The sequence below is a fragment of the Mus caroli genome, chromosome 19 (genome assembly GCF_900094665.2).
Source record: "Mus caroli chromosome 19, CAROLI_EIJ_v1.1, whole genome shotgun sequence".
Classification (NCBI taxonomy): Eukaryota; Metazoa; Chordata; class Mammalia; order Rodentia; family Muridae; genus Mus; species Mus caroli.
The window spans coordinates 7,906,974-7,922,692 of record NC_034588.1 but is presented as its reverse complement, the minus strand read 5'-3'; the positions used below and the strand labels follow the sequence as shown (position 1 = coordinate 7,922,692).

At 48.0% G+C, this 15,719-nt stretch overlaps 1 protein-coding gene and 1 long non-coding RNA gene across 2 annotated transcripts in view; one reads left to right on the top strand and one right to left on the bottom strand.

Annotated features, from left to right (window-relative positions):
* Nucleotides 1–2,725: 2,725 nt before the first annotated feature.
* Nucleotides 2,726–3,488, bottom strand: LOC110285239. The gene is made up of 2 exons (XR_002377036.1): nucleotides 3,322–3,488; nucleotides 2,726–3,140 (listed from the first exon to the last, which is right to left on the bottom strand). It is a non-coding gene; the product is annotated as an uncharacterized LOC110285239 (long non-coding RNA).
* Nucleotides 3,489–10,389: 6,901 nt separating this feature from the next.
* Nucleotides 10,390–15,719, top strand: part of LOC110285914 (pepsin A-5) — a 10,794-nt gene continuing 5,464 nt past the window's right edge. The window contains exons 1-5 of the mRNA XM_021152393.1: nucleotides 10,390–10,542; nucleotides 11,667–11,826; nucleotides 13,473–13,590; nucleotides 13,689–13,807; nucleotides 14,786–14,985. Of these exons, the coding sequence (XP_021008052.1) occupies nucleotides 10,490–10,542; nucleotides 11,667–11,826; nucleotides 13,473–13,590; nucleotides 13,689–13,807; nucleotides 14,786–14,985 (650 nt within the window). The 5' untranslated portion in view covers nucleotides 10,390–10,489. The remainder of the gene's footprint in view (nucleotides 10,543–11,666; nucleotides 11,827–13,472; nucleotides 13,591–13,688; nucleotides 13,808–14,785; nucleotides 14,986–15,719) is intronic.

Sequence of the window (15,719 nt, the reverse complement as noted above, 5' to 3'; positions counted from 1 at the left end):
TATACATTAGAACTTTTGTTGCTAGTGGCAGAGACCAGCACAAATTGGCCTCTTCAAAATGGTAGTTGCTGGGTCATACAATGAGAAGTCCAGAGGCCCTAAGTGATACCAGGCTCAGTGTCAGAGGCCTCCACCTTCACTTGACTCTGACGTCTGTCCACCCAAAACGGCTCTCACCTTAAAGAGAATGAGAGACACTTTGTTCTGAGCCAAGTAAGAGTGACCATGACATGGGACACAGGTTCAGGTTGCCTTAAATAACATGTTCCAACGTAGACGTGCTTTTGTGAAGTCTGTAAAGTAACAGAATAAGGCATACCCCAAGGCATTTTACAAATACATTTCTGGGACCATCAGGCCAGTGGGTAATGAGAAATTAGGGAAAATCTCTGTTTGGGTCTGAGGCGCTATTTGATTACATTTTAGCTTTGGGGTCTGCTGAGTTAGTGCATCCCAAAAGGATAATCACATTGATATGAGGTAAGGCACAGAAGTGAGCAACATTTATTAAGGAGACTAACAATAATTATCAGACAATTGGACCCTGTAACATCCCAACTCTCCACAATCAAGAAGTTCTAATCAGTCAACAGAGTTGTCTTTTTTTTTGGAGTGGGGGACTTCCATCTCTTTTGGGTCATTGAATTTCATCAAGATCTCCCACTTTTTCTATTTCATATTCTAGATCTAAAATGATCATCATTGTCCCCATTGGTCAGAACTCCCTACCCTTTGCTACCTCATGGGGTCCCTAGTCACATAATCTAACTTCATCAATCAGATCTTCCTTTTGAGACAGAGTACTCAGGTCTCAAGTCCCCTGTGCTATCCTAGAACTCTCAAAGTAGTCAAGAGTAAGCTCTCACCTCTTCCTGCCAAGTGCATAGTGGTATGCTGTGCTGGAGAGACAACCCAGGCCCTCACACGCACATTCTCCCCTACTTCTAGCACAGTTACTACGAAAGGAATCAGGACAGAAGACTGCTCTGCCTGCAGGTGACTTGCTTGAGGTGCTACCTGCCAACGCTTTGGGGGCCACCCCACATGATAGGGGTTCAATGCTGTTTGTTTTGCAAATATTTCATTTTGTAAGAACTCAAAGTCAGAGTGAGGACTGTTGACAGCCACTTCCAGAAAGCCTGCTTGACACCATTTCTCCATGGTTGGGAGAGCAAGCCAGGCCAGTGAACCTGAAGTTTTTGTCATTTCTCTTATGCTGTGTGAGTTGGGTTGTTTGTTTGTTTTTAATTTTGAGCATCATTATATGCAGGTGCTGGGAACTTCTAAAGCTAAAGCCTAAACAACCAAAACCCGAGAAATTGACAGAAGTCTGCTGCAGACCAAACACGGGGTCTGTCAGTGCCAAGCCATGGTGGTAGACCTTTTGAATAGTCAAACTTGGAGCATAACAGGAGGGCGGGAGAGCAGTGGCAGGAAATGATCTCGTGTGAGAGGGGGCACTAGGAAGGATGCCTTGACTTGGCTTCATAGAATCCCCAAAGCAGCCCCAGCACTAGTTGGAGCCACAGGCTGGGCCAGGAGGCCACAAAGCTATTCTTTCAAATCTTCAGCTGGCCACTCCCAGCTACTAGGCTAGACCTCAGACCTGGAAGACACTTTGTCAGGACCCAACCTGGGACTCTCCAGTTCCAGGTCCCAGTTCATGCTGTGCCACTAAACCACACTGACTTTGGCCAAGTCCCTTCTGTGTCCTAGCACTCAGTTCCCCATGTGTAATGCCAAGGAGAGACCCAGAACTCATCCTCCTTCAAGATACTCCATGATGGGGCTAGAGAGATGGCTCAGAAGTTAAGCGTTTGTATTTCTCTCAAAGGGAACCCAGGCTTAGTTCTTAGCGCCCAGGTCAGGTAACCCACAACCTCCTGAAACTCCAGATCCAGAGGATCTGATGCCCCTCTCTTCTGGCCTCAGCATAGACACACACACACACACACACACACACACACACACACACTTAAAGATAATAAAACTAAAATATCTCAAAGAAGAAATCATAATTGAAAGGACACCCCAGTGAGGGGGATTAATGCCTGCTTGCCCATCTCTAGTCTTCCTTCTGTACTTGAGAACAACACTGTCACCCAGGGGACCTCTGCACCCCATTACCACTGTGATCTCAAGGCCTCCTTCATACTTGATTCCTGGGCTCAGAGTGAATGGCTGTCTGTGATCCGGGCAGGGTGGCCAGGGCTGTCAACAAAGGCAAGCTTACTCTGGGCCCAGGCCACGTGGATAAGCTACGTATCTCCATGTCTACCTGTAACAATGGCTCTGCCCTCTTGGTTTGCTTTCGTTGCCCTCTCTGATTTTCCTGGAAGGTGCACACGATAGAACTAGGGAGAGTGCAAACACTCTTGTCTAATCTTCCCCAGTGTGACCATGTGGCACCCAGTGATGGCCCCACCCTTGGTAGATCCTGCTTCCTACATTCCTCTCAGTAGGTGAGGAGGAACTTGGCATCAGCACCTGTCCCAAGGCCTATGTCTAGCAGTCATTGGGACAGAGGAATGCCTGACCTTTTCTGGTGGCCTGTCCTATCTCCCAGCCAGATCCCTGTAATGAGACACTCAGGAAGCATGTGAGGTCTCCTCCCCTCTCCTCTCCCAGGATGTTCTTGAGCAGCAGAGGCAGAAAGTCCTGGGTTTCAGCCTCATGTGAGCTGCTCAGCACAACCATGGGCTCCCCAAAGAAAGACAAAAATGCGTTTTCAATCCTAAAACATGGTGTCACTTCCAAGTTCACAGTCAAGAACTGTACAGTCAAGTAACAACAACGACAACAAAATCACATACAAAACAAGTCTCATAATATTTTGAGTAAGTTCAAACTTTTGTGTTGGGCTACACGCATTGTTAGCTATCCCAGGGTGTGTGCAGACCACATGGCAGACATGGCTCATAGGACATCTGGTTCCAGTCGGCAAAGTCCAAGTAGACGGTGCTCGTGGTTTTATGAGCCTTTGCCATGCCTGCCCAGGAGAGGAGGGAATGCTGTGGGCTGCCAAGCTGGGCATGGTCCAGTGCTAACCTGTAGCACCACCTCTGACTTCCTGCTGCCAGTCCAGCTGCAAGTACGCATATAGCCCCTGTATCCTGCTCTGAGGCTGTGGGTCTGGTGAGCTGTGGAGACAGGCAAAGAACTTCAATATGTGGCAGCTGTGGACCTCGGAAAGCTGCCCATACCACTGAGCGTCTCTGTCTCCCCTCTCAAGACTCTCGGCATCTATCCCTCACGCCACCCCAGGAAGAGATTGACCAAGCCAAGTCAGAAACCATGAATTTCAGTGCCTCTCTGCCTTACCTTACAGATCCTGGTAAGTTACACACTGCAGGTCTCAGTGTCCCCTCTTCCAAAGAAAGGAATCGGGCTTCGGAAACACCAATCACTTCTGACCAAGTGCCAATGCTGACTAGTAGGACATTCTGCTGAAGGGGACCTATGTTGCTCAGGAGTCTACAGCTTTATCCAGAGGTCAGGAGTGCTGGGATCAACTGGTGATGTCTGCTTGGCACTCAGGATGGAGAGGGCAGACGAGGTACCACCTACCCAAGTCACAACCTACCTGCCACCAATAACAGAGAACCCATGTGTCCATAGGACACTCTGACACTGGATTCTGTGAGATGTCATGAAGCAGAACGAACCAATGGGAAATTTGAGGACTCTCCAATAGAAACCTGATCCAGGGGGACAAGTTGCCTCCCCTAAAGGATGGAAAACAAGAAGAGGACGTTGGATCCCAGTCATGCCAGCGAGGAAATTTTAAGGTGAGAGATGTTCTAGGTATTCAGAGCTTTTGAGGTGACCTCAATAAAAGTCATCAAAGAACCACTGGAGGCAGCCATCCCCTTTCCTGTGACACAGCAGCCATTGTGTAAAGCTGCCTCATCTGGAGCAAGAATCCAAAAAAAAAAGGACCAGGTCCAGCCTCCAGCATCTGTGTACCAGAAGCTGCATGTGGGATGGGACCCCTGGTAGGTGCTGCCTCAGTCTGAGGTCTGTTTTCCTCTGCCAGTTGATCTGTTTACTGTAGGCCCTTGGTTCATCTCACACTTCCCACCGTCCTAGGTGACTCTTTCACCTCCTCTCCTATGCTGCAAACACTTGGTGCCCTTCTAAGGCCCCTTTCTAGTTGGATCCCATGCCAACAATTCTCCTCTCTGTTATTCAACTTTAGTGTCACTCCACTCTTTCCTTTCCTTTCTTTTCCTTTCCTTTTCTTTCCTTTCCTTTCCGAACAACTCCCTGCCTCAGCCTGGGCTCTCTCCCTCTTCCTGCAGATGGTCCCAATGACAAGAAAGCCAGAGAGAGGGGCAGAGCCTTCTTGATAACCTGAGAAGAGTTTAAATTGCCCCATCTCTCCTACTTCTCTGCCCTGCCATAAACTCATCAAAGCTGCAAGCCCAGGGCTCAGGGAGGTTCCAGAGCAACTTGGTCAGTACCAGGCTGCCCAAGTCTGCCCTTCTTGCACCTCCGGGCATATCACCAAGCATAAGGACTTCAAGATGGACATGTTAACAGATGTGACAGCACACTGGTGTGATCCCAACACTTAGGAGACAGAAGCAGGAGAACCATCGTAAAGTCTGAGGCCAGCCAGGCATACATGGCAACTTCCAAGCCAGCTAACAGAACCTAACAGAACCCTATCTCAAACAAAAGTAAAGTAAAACCTAAAGACAGGAAACATTTCGACTTATTACAAACGCAATTTTAAACATACAAGTTGGTCTTAATAGTATCCCATGACTCAACAACAGGAACAGGGCCAGTGTTCAGATTTTCAGCTACACCCCCTTCTTGTTTTAGACAGAGCCTCCTTCATCTCTGTTGGCCTCTAACTCCCTGTGTAGCTAAGGGTGACTTTGACATTCTGACCCTCCCTGCCTTTTGCTCTCAGCTCCAGGGTTATAGCTGTGGACCACCACATCTGGTTGTCTAGGGGGGTGGGAGGTGAGGTGTATTGGGTTTTTCAGTTCAGTCTTGGAGCTCCAACCTAGGGCTTCGTGTGTACTAGGCAATCACTCTGCCAACTGAGCTATATATCCCTAGCCCCTATGTCCCCCTTTTTGAAACTTTGTCTTTTATTTATTTTCATTGGGATAATTTTTTTGCAGGAGTGTTATTTTTATGATAAATGCTTTTGTACATCTTCAGGATCTAGGAGCTTTTAAAATGCTTATACATGAGCCCCAATACTCTTTTTAAAAGATTTATTATTTATTTATATAATATATATGAGTACACTGTAGCTGTGTTTAGACACACACCAGAAGAGGGCATCAGATTCCATTACAGATGGCTGTGAGCCACCATGTGGTTGCTGAGAATTGAACTCAGGTCCTCTGGAAGAGCAGTCCGTGCTCTTAACTGCTGAGCCATCTCTCCAGCACCCATAATACTTTTTTTTTAAGTAAATTTACTCTTTGTTTGGGGGGATTATTATTTGTTGCTTGCTTTGCCTTTTTTCTGAGGGAAGGGCAGGCAGGGACTCACTACGAATAGCGCAGGCTGACCCAAAACTTAATATGGAGTCAGGCTGGCCACAAACTCCTGCCTAAGCCTCCCTAAAGCTAGAATCACAAACCACCAACCTAGGTTCAAATTTTCTTTGGTTGTTGGTTGGTCTTGAGAAAGGGTCTTATACAGTCAAAGCTGGCTTCAAACTTGCTTTGTAATCAAGGCTGTCCTTGAACTCCTGATCCTCCACACTCCCTCTCGCAACGCTGATCTTCCATACCGTACCTGATTCCTGTGGTGCCAGAGATGGAGCGCAGTGAGTGAGGGGGCAGGCACTGTACTAACTGAGCTGCAGTCTCAGCCCCATGATCTTCCATACCATACCTGATTCCTGTGGTGCCAGAGATGGAGCACAGTGAGTGAGGGGGCAGGCACTGTACTAACTGAGCTGCAGTCCCAGCCCCAAATGCCTGCCTCTCACAGCACTCAGTATTGATTCCCTGCTTGAGTTTCCCTGATTCTAAAATTCCTCTAAAGGGCTACAATGTAGCCCAATGGCTCAGTGCTTGATTGACAGCATGCTGGGCTTGCTCCCCAGCACTGCAAATAAAACAAAGTGGTTTAATCATTCAAATTGCAAATTGGACTCTAGCATATGCTCATATCCGCTACTGGTTCCTAAGACACTTTATAGCTAAGTCTCCCTTTATGCCATGTCAGATGGTTTAGTGGTCAAGAGCATTGGCTGCTCTTGTAGAGAAGTCAGGTTCTTACAGATGTCTGTAACTCCAATTATCTTATTTCCATAGGCACCAGGCATGTGCACGGTAAATAGACATACATGTAAGCAAAACACCCATATACATAAAATAATAATAAAAGATACATTTTTAAAGTGTATGGGGTGGGTGGAGCTGAAGAGATGGCTCAGTGGTTAATCGTGCTTATTGCTCTTACAAAAGACCCCAGCATCAATACTGAGTGGCTCACTTGTAACTTCAGCTTTGGGAGATACAGCACCCTCTTCTGGCATCTACCCACGTGTATCCATGCACACATAAATACATGAACAAGCACACACACATCTACATTTTAAAATTTTAAAGTTTTGCCGGGCGTGGTGGCGCAAGCCTTTAGTCCTAGCACTTGGGAGGCAGAGTCAGGCAGATTTCTGGGTTCAAGGCCAGCCTGGTCTACAAAGTGAGTTCCAGGACAGCCAGGGCTATACAGAGAAACCCTGTCTCGAAAAAAATAAATAAATAAAGGTTTTGGGGATAGTAAGATGGCTCAGCAAGAAAAGGCATTTACTGCTAAATTTGACGGTCCATGTTCTGTCTCCAGGACCCACATGGTGGAGAGAGAGAATGAGCTTCCACAAGTACTGAGACTTCCATACAACACTGCCCACCTACATAAGTAAATAAATGTAATTTTTATTTATTATTATTCTTCCCCCCCCCTTCCCTTCTCCCTCTTGCTTTGGCCCATAGATTTTTTTATTTGTTTCCAATAACAGATGGTTGTGAGCCACCATGTGGTTGCTGGGATTTGAACTCATGACACCCAGACGAGCAGTCAGTGTTCTTAACCACTGAGCCATCTCACCAGCCCATAAATATAATTTTTTAAATATATGTTAAGGGGCTGGAGATGTGTCATTCTCTGTTTCTCTGTTTCTCTCTGACTCTCTTTCTCTCTCTCTCTCTCTCTCTCTCTCTCTCTCTCTCTCTCTCTCTCCCCTCCCATTGCAGATCATCCAATGCTGAGCTATCTCTCCACCACCATCCCCTGGCCCCCACAGCAAATGAGTGAACAAACATAATGGAAATGTTCCCCCAAGCTCTGAGCCACTCAAACAAATGATCCAAACTCAAGGAGGGCTCTCAGGAACCCAGACTTATATCCAGTTGAGAGATGCCCGAAGAATGCAGCATGCTGTGGGCTGATATCTAGAGCGTTGTGCAGTCTAGGGGCTGAGCCCAGCTGTGGAAACTTGAGGAGCCCCTGTTGCTGGGGTGCAGCCTCCACACAGGATCAGAGTTCTCAACTGGAAGCAGGATATCTGGAAGGCACATAATAAATAGACACAGACTACTTTTTGGATACAAGCTGAGAGGCAATTTTTCAAGGCTTAAAGTTTCTCTCTCTTCTCTCTCATTCTCTGCTCTCCTTCTCTCTCGCTCATTCTCTCACTGCTTAAGGCTGCACACACTCTGCATTCTCCTGTGCTTTCTGCTTTTCTCCTCTGTGCTTTTCTTATCTGTGAACTCTCACACTCGTACACACCTCTATGTGTTCCCCTTTCACTCTCTCACACACACACTTCACACACATCTCTCTCACACACACCACATGTACTCTCCTTTCACTCACACAAACTCTCTCCATACACACCTCACATTCTCTCTTCACTCACTCTTCACATGCTCTTCTCATGGTCTCTCTCTCTCTCTCTCTCTCTCTCTCTCTCTCATTCTTCACTCACTCTCCACATTCACCTCACATACTCCTCACTTGCTCTCTACTCGCTCTCTTGCCTTTCTCTTGCCCGAGTCTTTTATTGATACTCCAAAAGCAGGTAGAAAAAAGACATTGTATAATCATTGCCATATCAAATTCAAAACCATAACCACGTCCCACAAAGAATCAAGAATTACAATTGTTCCCCAAAGTTTCAAGCTTCCCGACTCCCAGGCCCATAGCCAAAATAATAATATTGCAAACATATCATTATTTAAACTTTAACTTATTATACTTCAGCGCTCAGAGCTCCAAGGTCAGCTACTTGCATTTTCTTGTAAAGCTCTAATGATAAATGGCATGGGCAAAGCTGCCAGGCAGTGGCCAGAAAAAGTCAAGTTAACCCTTAACTCAGTAGTTCCTTTATCTTTCTGTTTCTGCGCATTGCACACAATGGCTCTCCTAAGAGTCCCAGGGTTTGGACTTAGTTTTACTAATATAAGATTTTACATATTCTATACTTGCTTATCCAGGAGCCACTCTCAAATGTTATACAAAATTTATTTCATAACTTTAATAATTTTTTCCTTTCTTGGGGTCCCAGTGTTGGCTCTATTTCATTTTCTAATAATTTCTTCAAAGTTTCTTTGCAAATCAAGCATTAATCTGGAACTACCATTGTGTAGCTACTGCATTGTTTCCAAGATGAGAACACACAGCATGCACCTGGCCCTTAGGACTGAGCTGTGCTGTGCTGTCCCATGCCTCAATTTTTAATTGTTTAAGAATCATTACATCAGCCGGGTGTGGTGGCGCACGCCTTTGATCCCAGCACTTGGGAAGCAGAGGCAGATGGATTTCTGAGTTCGAGGCCAGCCTGGTCTACAAAGAGGACAGCCAGGGCTATACAGAGAAACCCTGTCTCGAAGAAGAAGAAGAAGAAGAAGAAGAAGAAGAAGAAGAAGAAGAAGAAGAAGAAGAAGAAGAAGAAGAAGAGGAAGAAGAATCATTACATCAAGGAACATCTAGTTTCACAGAATTCATTCACCAGAGTAGAAGGAAAAAGAAGTAAGAAAATCAGGTATAATAGAATAATTATGCATACCAAGTTCAACTGAAAAGCAGTCACGCACAAATAAAATCTATACAGCCATTGTCTAGGGCTAATGTTAGAAGAAATGGAACAACTGTTTTTTACAAAGAGCTGCCATGGACTACTGAGCTGTCTCCATCCTAGCCTACTGCAGGCAGTCCCTTATTTCAGATGGCAGGTCCCCTGGAGGGATATGTCTCCTGCTTCTCAGGGTCCCAGACGCCATCCTTTTTTACAAGGAGCTGCTATGGGTTTCTGAGATGTCCCCATCTCTGCCTACTGCAGGCGGTCCCTGTCATTGTATGCTGTCCCCAGCACCCTATTACAGCTCCCCTGATAGGACCCTGATTTATCCGCCCATCCAGACAAGCAAATATTCTTTGTAAGCATCTTGTCAGAGAAACACCTCTGGGAGCCTTTGGCCTGGGATACATATGTTTACCTCCTTAAACTGGCACTGCAGCATAAAATACAGAATAATACTCTTCTCGCCACAGGAGTCCAAGATTCTTCATGGTGTCCCTGCTGCACCCTCTGGGATGAAGTGTCTTCTCACTTGCAGGGAGCAACTTAGGAACCAGGAACAGTGTGTGAAAACCAAAGTGCATGCATCATAATATCCCAGCTGCTAACATTTAAAGAGCAGGAATTTTACATTAAAAAAAAAAAAAAACCCAGGCTCTGACTTCTCTCAAAAATGTGGCCAACTTGGCACCTTGGCTTCCTTCCAGCCTGGCATTGGCAGGTCAGAGCTGACTCAAGAGTGCCCCCTTGTGGTAAGACAATACGGCATCATGCCCACCATGGCCACCCAGCCTCCTAGGTCGCTCTACGAAGGCAAGGACTAGCTGCCTATCTTCTTTTGGTTTTTAAAGAAAAATAAACTTTTAAAAAGTCTTCCATTTATCATGGATACATTTTACATTTACTGTTGTATTTATGTGTTTGTTTGTTTGTTTGTTTGTTTGTTTTATGTGGGTGGGTGGGTGCCTCTACCACAGAGGTGTATGGAGGTTAAACGTGGGCCCTGGCTATCAAACTCAGGTTGTCAGCCTCGGCCTTCTGTTCCTGCCAGCAACCCACTCTCTAATGAGGGCAGGCCAGTGAGGAGCTGGTGGGATGTGACCAGCAGAGAGGCACCTGGCACTTACCTTTGTCACTTTATCCACAGTGTCATTATCACCAAGATAGCAAGAGTCTCTCCACTCTGTGAAATCAGGTGACTTGGTGCTGTGTTCTCAGCCACGAAAACTCCCTAGATTCTGAGAATTTTTAGCCCTTTCCTCTCCTGACTAGGGTAAAGATGTTATCAGGGCAAGTTTGCATTTCTTATCAGGCCCCATTAGTGGCCTTCCAGGGTCTGATTAGAGCAGGCCAGACGTACTTAATAAGCAGTTCTCCACACAGCTTCAGGCCCAGAACTTCTCCCTAGCACCTTAAGCCTGGGAAGGGATCATGAAGTGGCTCTGGGTCCTTGGGCTTGTGGCCCTCTCAGAGTGCTTGGTCAAGTAAGTACAAAGCGACAGCTATCAGCGGTCTCTTTCTCTCCCCTGTAAAACTGTCTGACCCTCTCATCCCCTGCCCATCCCATGGTGAAGGAGGAAATGAAATCCCCAGTGGCCTTCATAACCTGCAGGTGTCCATTCATCAGTGATAGCTTGCCAAGAACACTGGAAGGCCCAGAAGTCTTGGGGCAAGTGTGCAGCAGCAGAAGTCACATCATGGGCTGTGTGGGTGTCTCTCACCAAAATCCTTATGTGTACAACTTGTGCAGCTGTCGGGGTATAGCTGCTACATTGTCTTTTAGGTCTCTCTCAGCGTGTCTGTCTGTCTGTCCATCCGTCCGTCCCTATAGATCCCTCCTCCACCTCTCTGAGAGTCTCAGTGTCCACAGACCTCTATCTCTCTTTGGGCTCAGACCTCATCACTAGCCACGTTAACTCCCTGACATTTCCCATTTTTCTCCCCTCCCTCACTTCTGATTGAAACAAGGCGGGTCTGAAGGCTATTTCCACCTGCGTGCAATGGAGGTGGAGACGAGATGATAAAAAAATGTAAGGTCATCCTCAGTTATATATCAAGTTTGATGCCAGCCTAGGATGCATAAGAACCTGTATATATAAGGAAAGTCAACATGTGTGTGTGGGGGTGGGGGGTAGTATTTCGTAGGCCTTGCTTTGATGGTAACATCATGGTGACCAAAGCTGAGTCGCAAGGAAACTGGGTTTGGGGTAGAATGTCTCATTTTTCCATCCTTCCTTCCAGGCTACTTTGAGGAGGACAATACACTGGCAGGAGTGTTAGGACAGACAGCAAGTGTTCCCCACCCATCACCCATCACCCCCACCCCCAGCAGTCAACTTGAAGCGGGTTATTGTCCCATCTTCTTTACAGAAAGGGAAGCTGAACAGTTCAGAACGGTCCCATGGCTTGCGAATAACAGAGCCTGGACTGGAAACCAGGCACCCTGCCATTGTCTTCTCATTGTGTTCTGTGGCCCTTCCCAGTAATTGTCTTCTTCGGAAAACCCACCGCGCAGTTACAATGCAAGGTGTGGTTCCTCTGGTTGCCTCTTGGCGCCCCACGGCGCCGCCGTCTCTCACTTAATTTCCTTCTGGATGCTCGTTTAAAGAATCCCTCTGATGAAGATTAAGTCCATGCGTGAAAACCTGCGGGAAAGCCAAGTGCTGAAGGATTACCTGGATAAGTACCCTCGCAGCCGTGCCCACGTGCTTCTTGAGCAGCGCCAGAGCCCAGCCGTAACTTATGAGCCTATGAGGAACTACCTAGACGTGAGTGTGACGGGAGCTGGGCCTCTCGAGCGCCCCCTTAGGGCTCTTGCCCAGCCCTGTGGCCCCTCTGAAGAATACTGAATGAGGGCTGGGGTTCCTAAAGTCAGAAAGGATAGGGAGAGGGACTGAGACGACTCAGCAGTTAAGAGCAGTTCAAATCCCTAACATGGGCTGGTGAGATGGCTCAGTGGTTAAGAGCGCCGACTGCTCTTCCGAAGGTCCGGAGTTCAAATCCCAGCAACCACATGGTGGCTCACAACCATCCCTAACAAAAAATCTGATGCCCTCTTCTGGAGTGTCTGAAGACAGATACAGTGTACTAACATATAATAAATAAAATAAAAAAAATTAAAAAAAAAAAGATCAGAAATCAAATCCCTAACATTCGCATAAAATACAAGCTGGATGTAGATCTCACACCTCTGACCTCAGCTGTGGGAGCAGAAACAGTTGAGTAGCTGGGGTTTGTAGCCGGCCAGCCTGGCTCCATGCTCAGTGAGAGAGCCTATCTCAAAAGAATAAGGTGGAGAGCCACAGATCAGGACGCCCAGTGTCCTCCCCCGGCCTCTATTTGCACCTGCGCATACACAACACACACACACTTACATGAAAGAAAAAACATTTAGTGGGTGAGGAACAGGGACCTGTGTCGCCCGTTGTTCCTTATCCACTACCCCATCTGGAGCTGCGCTGGCTGATTGAATCAAGCAATGGCCAGTTACTACCACACAGACAGCCTGTTCTGTGCCATGGAAGTCACTGAGTACCCGGACTTTTGCTCTTTTTTCACAGAGGTGAATCCCTGGGCCCCAAGCAAGGGTGAGCTATGTCTAACCCAAGGCCAGCAAATTCAATTACAAGTCATGTTAGGTGTCTCAGGTAAAGGAGTCCCCACCCAGCAGACACAGATTTCAACCAATGAACAGTAGTGAGCTCTGAGATGGACTGGACCCTGGGCCAGCCAGCAAGATGCTGTCATGTCTGATAGCAGAGTCTAGTTTGGTTTTGTTTTCCTTTGGGTTTTTTCAAGACAGTTCTCACTATGTAGCTGTAGCTGGCCTGGAATTTGCTATGTAGAGCAGGCTGGCCTCTAGCTCACAGAGATCTACCTGCCTCTACCTCCTGAATGCTTGTACCAAAGGTGTGTGCCGCCACACCTGACTAAGCCTCGCTTCTGACAGCCAAGCCAGAGAAACAGGCAAAGAACAAGTGTCCACTGGGCGTGGTAGTGCATGCTTATAATTCAAGCAATCAGAAGACTGAGGCAGGAGAATCATGAGTTTGAGGCTAGCCTGAGCTACATAGTGAGACCCATCAAGAAGAAAGGGGGAGGAAAGGAGAGAGGAAAAGGCAGTGGGTGGGGGAGATGTAAACGCATACCCAGTGAAAGGACTGGCTGAGTGGTCTTGATAGTAACTATTATGACTTTGTAGAAAGCAAAGAGCACAGGGGCCTGGAGAGACCCACAGGGGCTACCTGGAAGAGGCACTTGGGCTGGACCCTCCCATGTGAGTGGATGGAGTGTTCCTAAAAGGCTTGAGCAGAAACTTAGCAGTGTGGACAGCGCTCTGGAGGCCGGCACCCCAGAAGCCAGGGGACAGACAAGGCAGTCAGTCTGGCCCTAGCCACAGCCCTCTTTCCTGCAGCTGGTCTACATTGGCATCATCAGCATTGGCACGCCCCCTCAGGAGTTCAGGGTTGTCTTGGATACTGGATCTTCAGTCCTGTGGGTACCATCCATCTATTGCTCCAGCCCAGCCTGCGGTGAGCACTCTGATCCGACCTACCCCACCCTGCCCTGCCTTTCATTACCTCTCATATCCCAGCACACCTAAGGGTCACCTCCTGCCTGTGTCCTGCAGCTCACCACAAAGCCTTCAACCCGCTTCGGTCTTCCACTTTCCTGGTCTCAGGCCGACCTGTGAATGTTGCCTATGGCTCAGGAGAGATGTCTGGATTTCTTGCCTATGACACTGTCAGGGTAAGCCGGGAAGCAGAGGCTGCCTCGAGGCTGGCTCTGGGTGAGAACGCGGCTCAAGGCTCAGCAGGGAGGAAGGGCCCTCCTGCTCCAGCTGGCCTCACCCCTTGTGGGTCTTCCACAAGTGAGTCCTTGCAGCGACAGGTGCCCAAGGCTCAGATTTGTAGCTCCTTCCCCAAAGGATCCTGCCTGGAGCAAAGAGAAAGAGGTGTGTAAAACTAAACCATGCGTATACGCCACATTGTGCCAGACAATGGGACAGCCTGTGGTCTAGGCCTCTGACAGCAGCCAAGGGGTTTCGAACTCCCAAGCAGAAAAAGCTGAGCACAGATTCAGGAGAGCCATGTTACCTGAGAGGCCTTGGAGGCTTTTGAGAATTAACAAAACCCCTGAGAGTGCATGGGCACAAACATACACACACACACACATACTTTTCCCAGTGTGAATATTTCTGAGAATCTTGGTAGCTTAATCAGGCATGGTGGCACAGGCCTTTCTTTCATCCCAGCATTCTAGAAAGCAGAAGCAGACAGAGCTCTGTGAATTTAAAGCCAGCCTGGTCCACATAGCAAGTTCCAGGCCTGCTAAGGACACTTAGTGACCCCAGTCTTACAAACAAAACTAAACTCAACTAAACACTGGAACCGAAACAACTTAAACACCTGGGCTCCCACCTTCCAAGGGTGCAGAAAAGACAACCATGGAAAACGCCCTGAAGGAGATGCCCTGCCCTCCACTCATCTTCAAGAGGGATCCTTTGGTTACGCTCAGTATAAACTCAAATGATGTCAGGGGTATGGACGACAGGAGAGCTGCCCACCCACTCCTCCCTGGGATTCACATCCAAGCAGCCTACGGCAGGGCCAGGACTCAGTTATACCTTGCGGGTCAGACCATCTCCCTACCCGCTCCCCCACCCCAAGCCCAGTCATCCCATAGCCCCAGTTTCAGAGCCTTATCAGAGCCCCTCTTCCGTCACAGATTGGGGACCTCACGGTTGTGGCCCAGGCCTTTGGCCTGAGCCTGGAAGAACCTGGCATTTTCATGGAATATGCTGTCTTTGATGGTATCCTGGGGCTGGGATACCCCAACCTTGGCCTTCAGGGAATCACTCCTGTCTTTGACAACCTGTGGCTACAAGGCCTCATCCCCCAGAATCTCTTTGCCTTCTACTTGAGCAGGTGAGCCTGTGCCAGATCAACCCTTTCTCTAGGCTGTCAGTTGCATTAAAAAATGTTGACCCTCAAACCTAGTCTAGTCTAGGTGTCTGCTCCCTATGGCCTGGACACTGAATCTGCTTACATCATCTGCCTCAGTAACTACAGAGCATTTGTTTCTGTCCTGCCTGCAGCTGCTTTTGCACAGCAACAGTGTCACTGAGCCAGTCAGTAAGGAGGAATGTCTCCCAGTGTGCACAGCCTCCAGTGCTGACAGCCAGACCCTCTAAGGAGAACTTGCTGACCCCTTTAGTCCCATCTCTTCAGTCAAAGATAAGGAAAGCAAGGCTCTGAGAAAGGCTTTGCCCAAGATGGCCCAGTCTAGTGCTGAGAGAAGCGGGACTCAAGCTCAGTCCTCAGGATCCTTCCCCATGATGGCCATCAGTCCATCAGCTCTTCAGCTACACTGAGTTGCTGAGGGGCTGAGGATCTGGAGGACAAGGGAGAAGGCAAAGCACAGGTGACAGGGTCCTATGGATACTTGTCTCTTCCCCACCCAAAGAGGGAGTTGATCCCACATGTGAGAGTGGGATGTGTCTGTGTCTGTGTCTGTGTCTGTGTCTGTGTCTGTGTCTGTGTCTGTGTGTCTGTGTCTGTGTCTGTGTGTGTCTGTGTGTGTCTGTGTGTGTCTGTGTGTGTCTGTGTGTGTCTGTGCCTGTCTGTGTCTGTGCCTGCCTATGCCTATGCCTGTGCCTGTG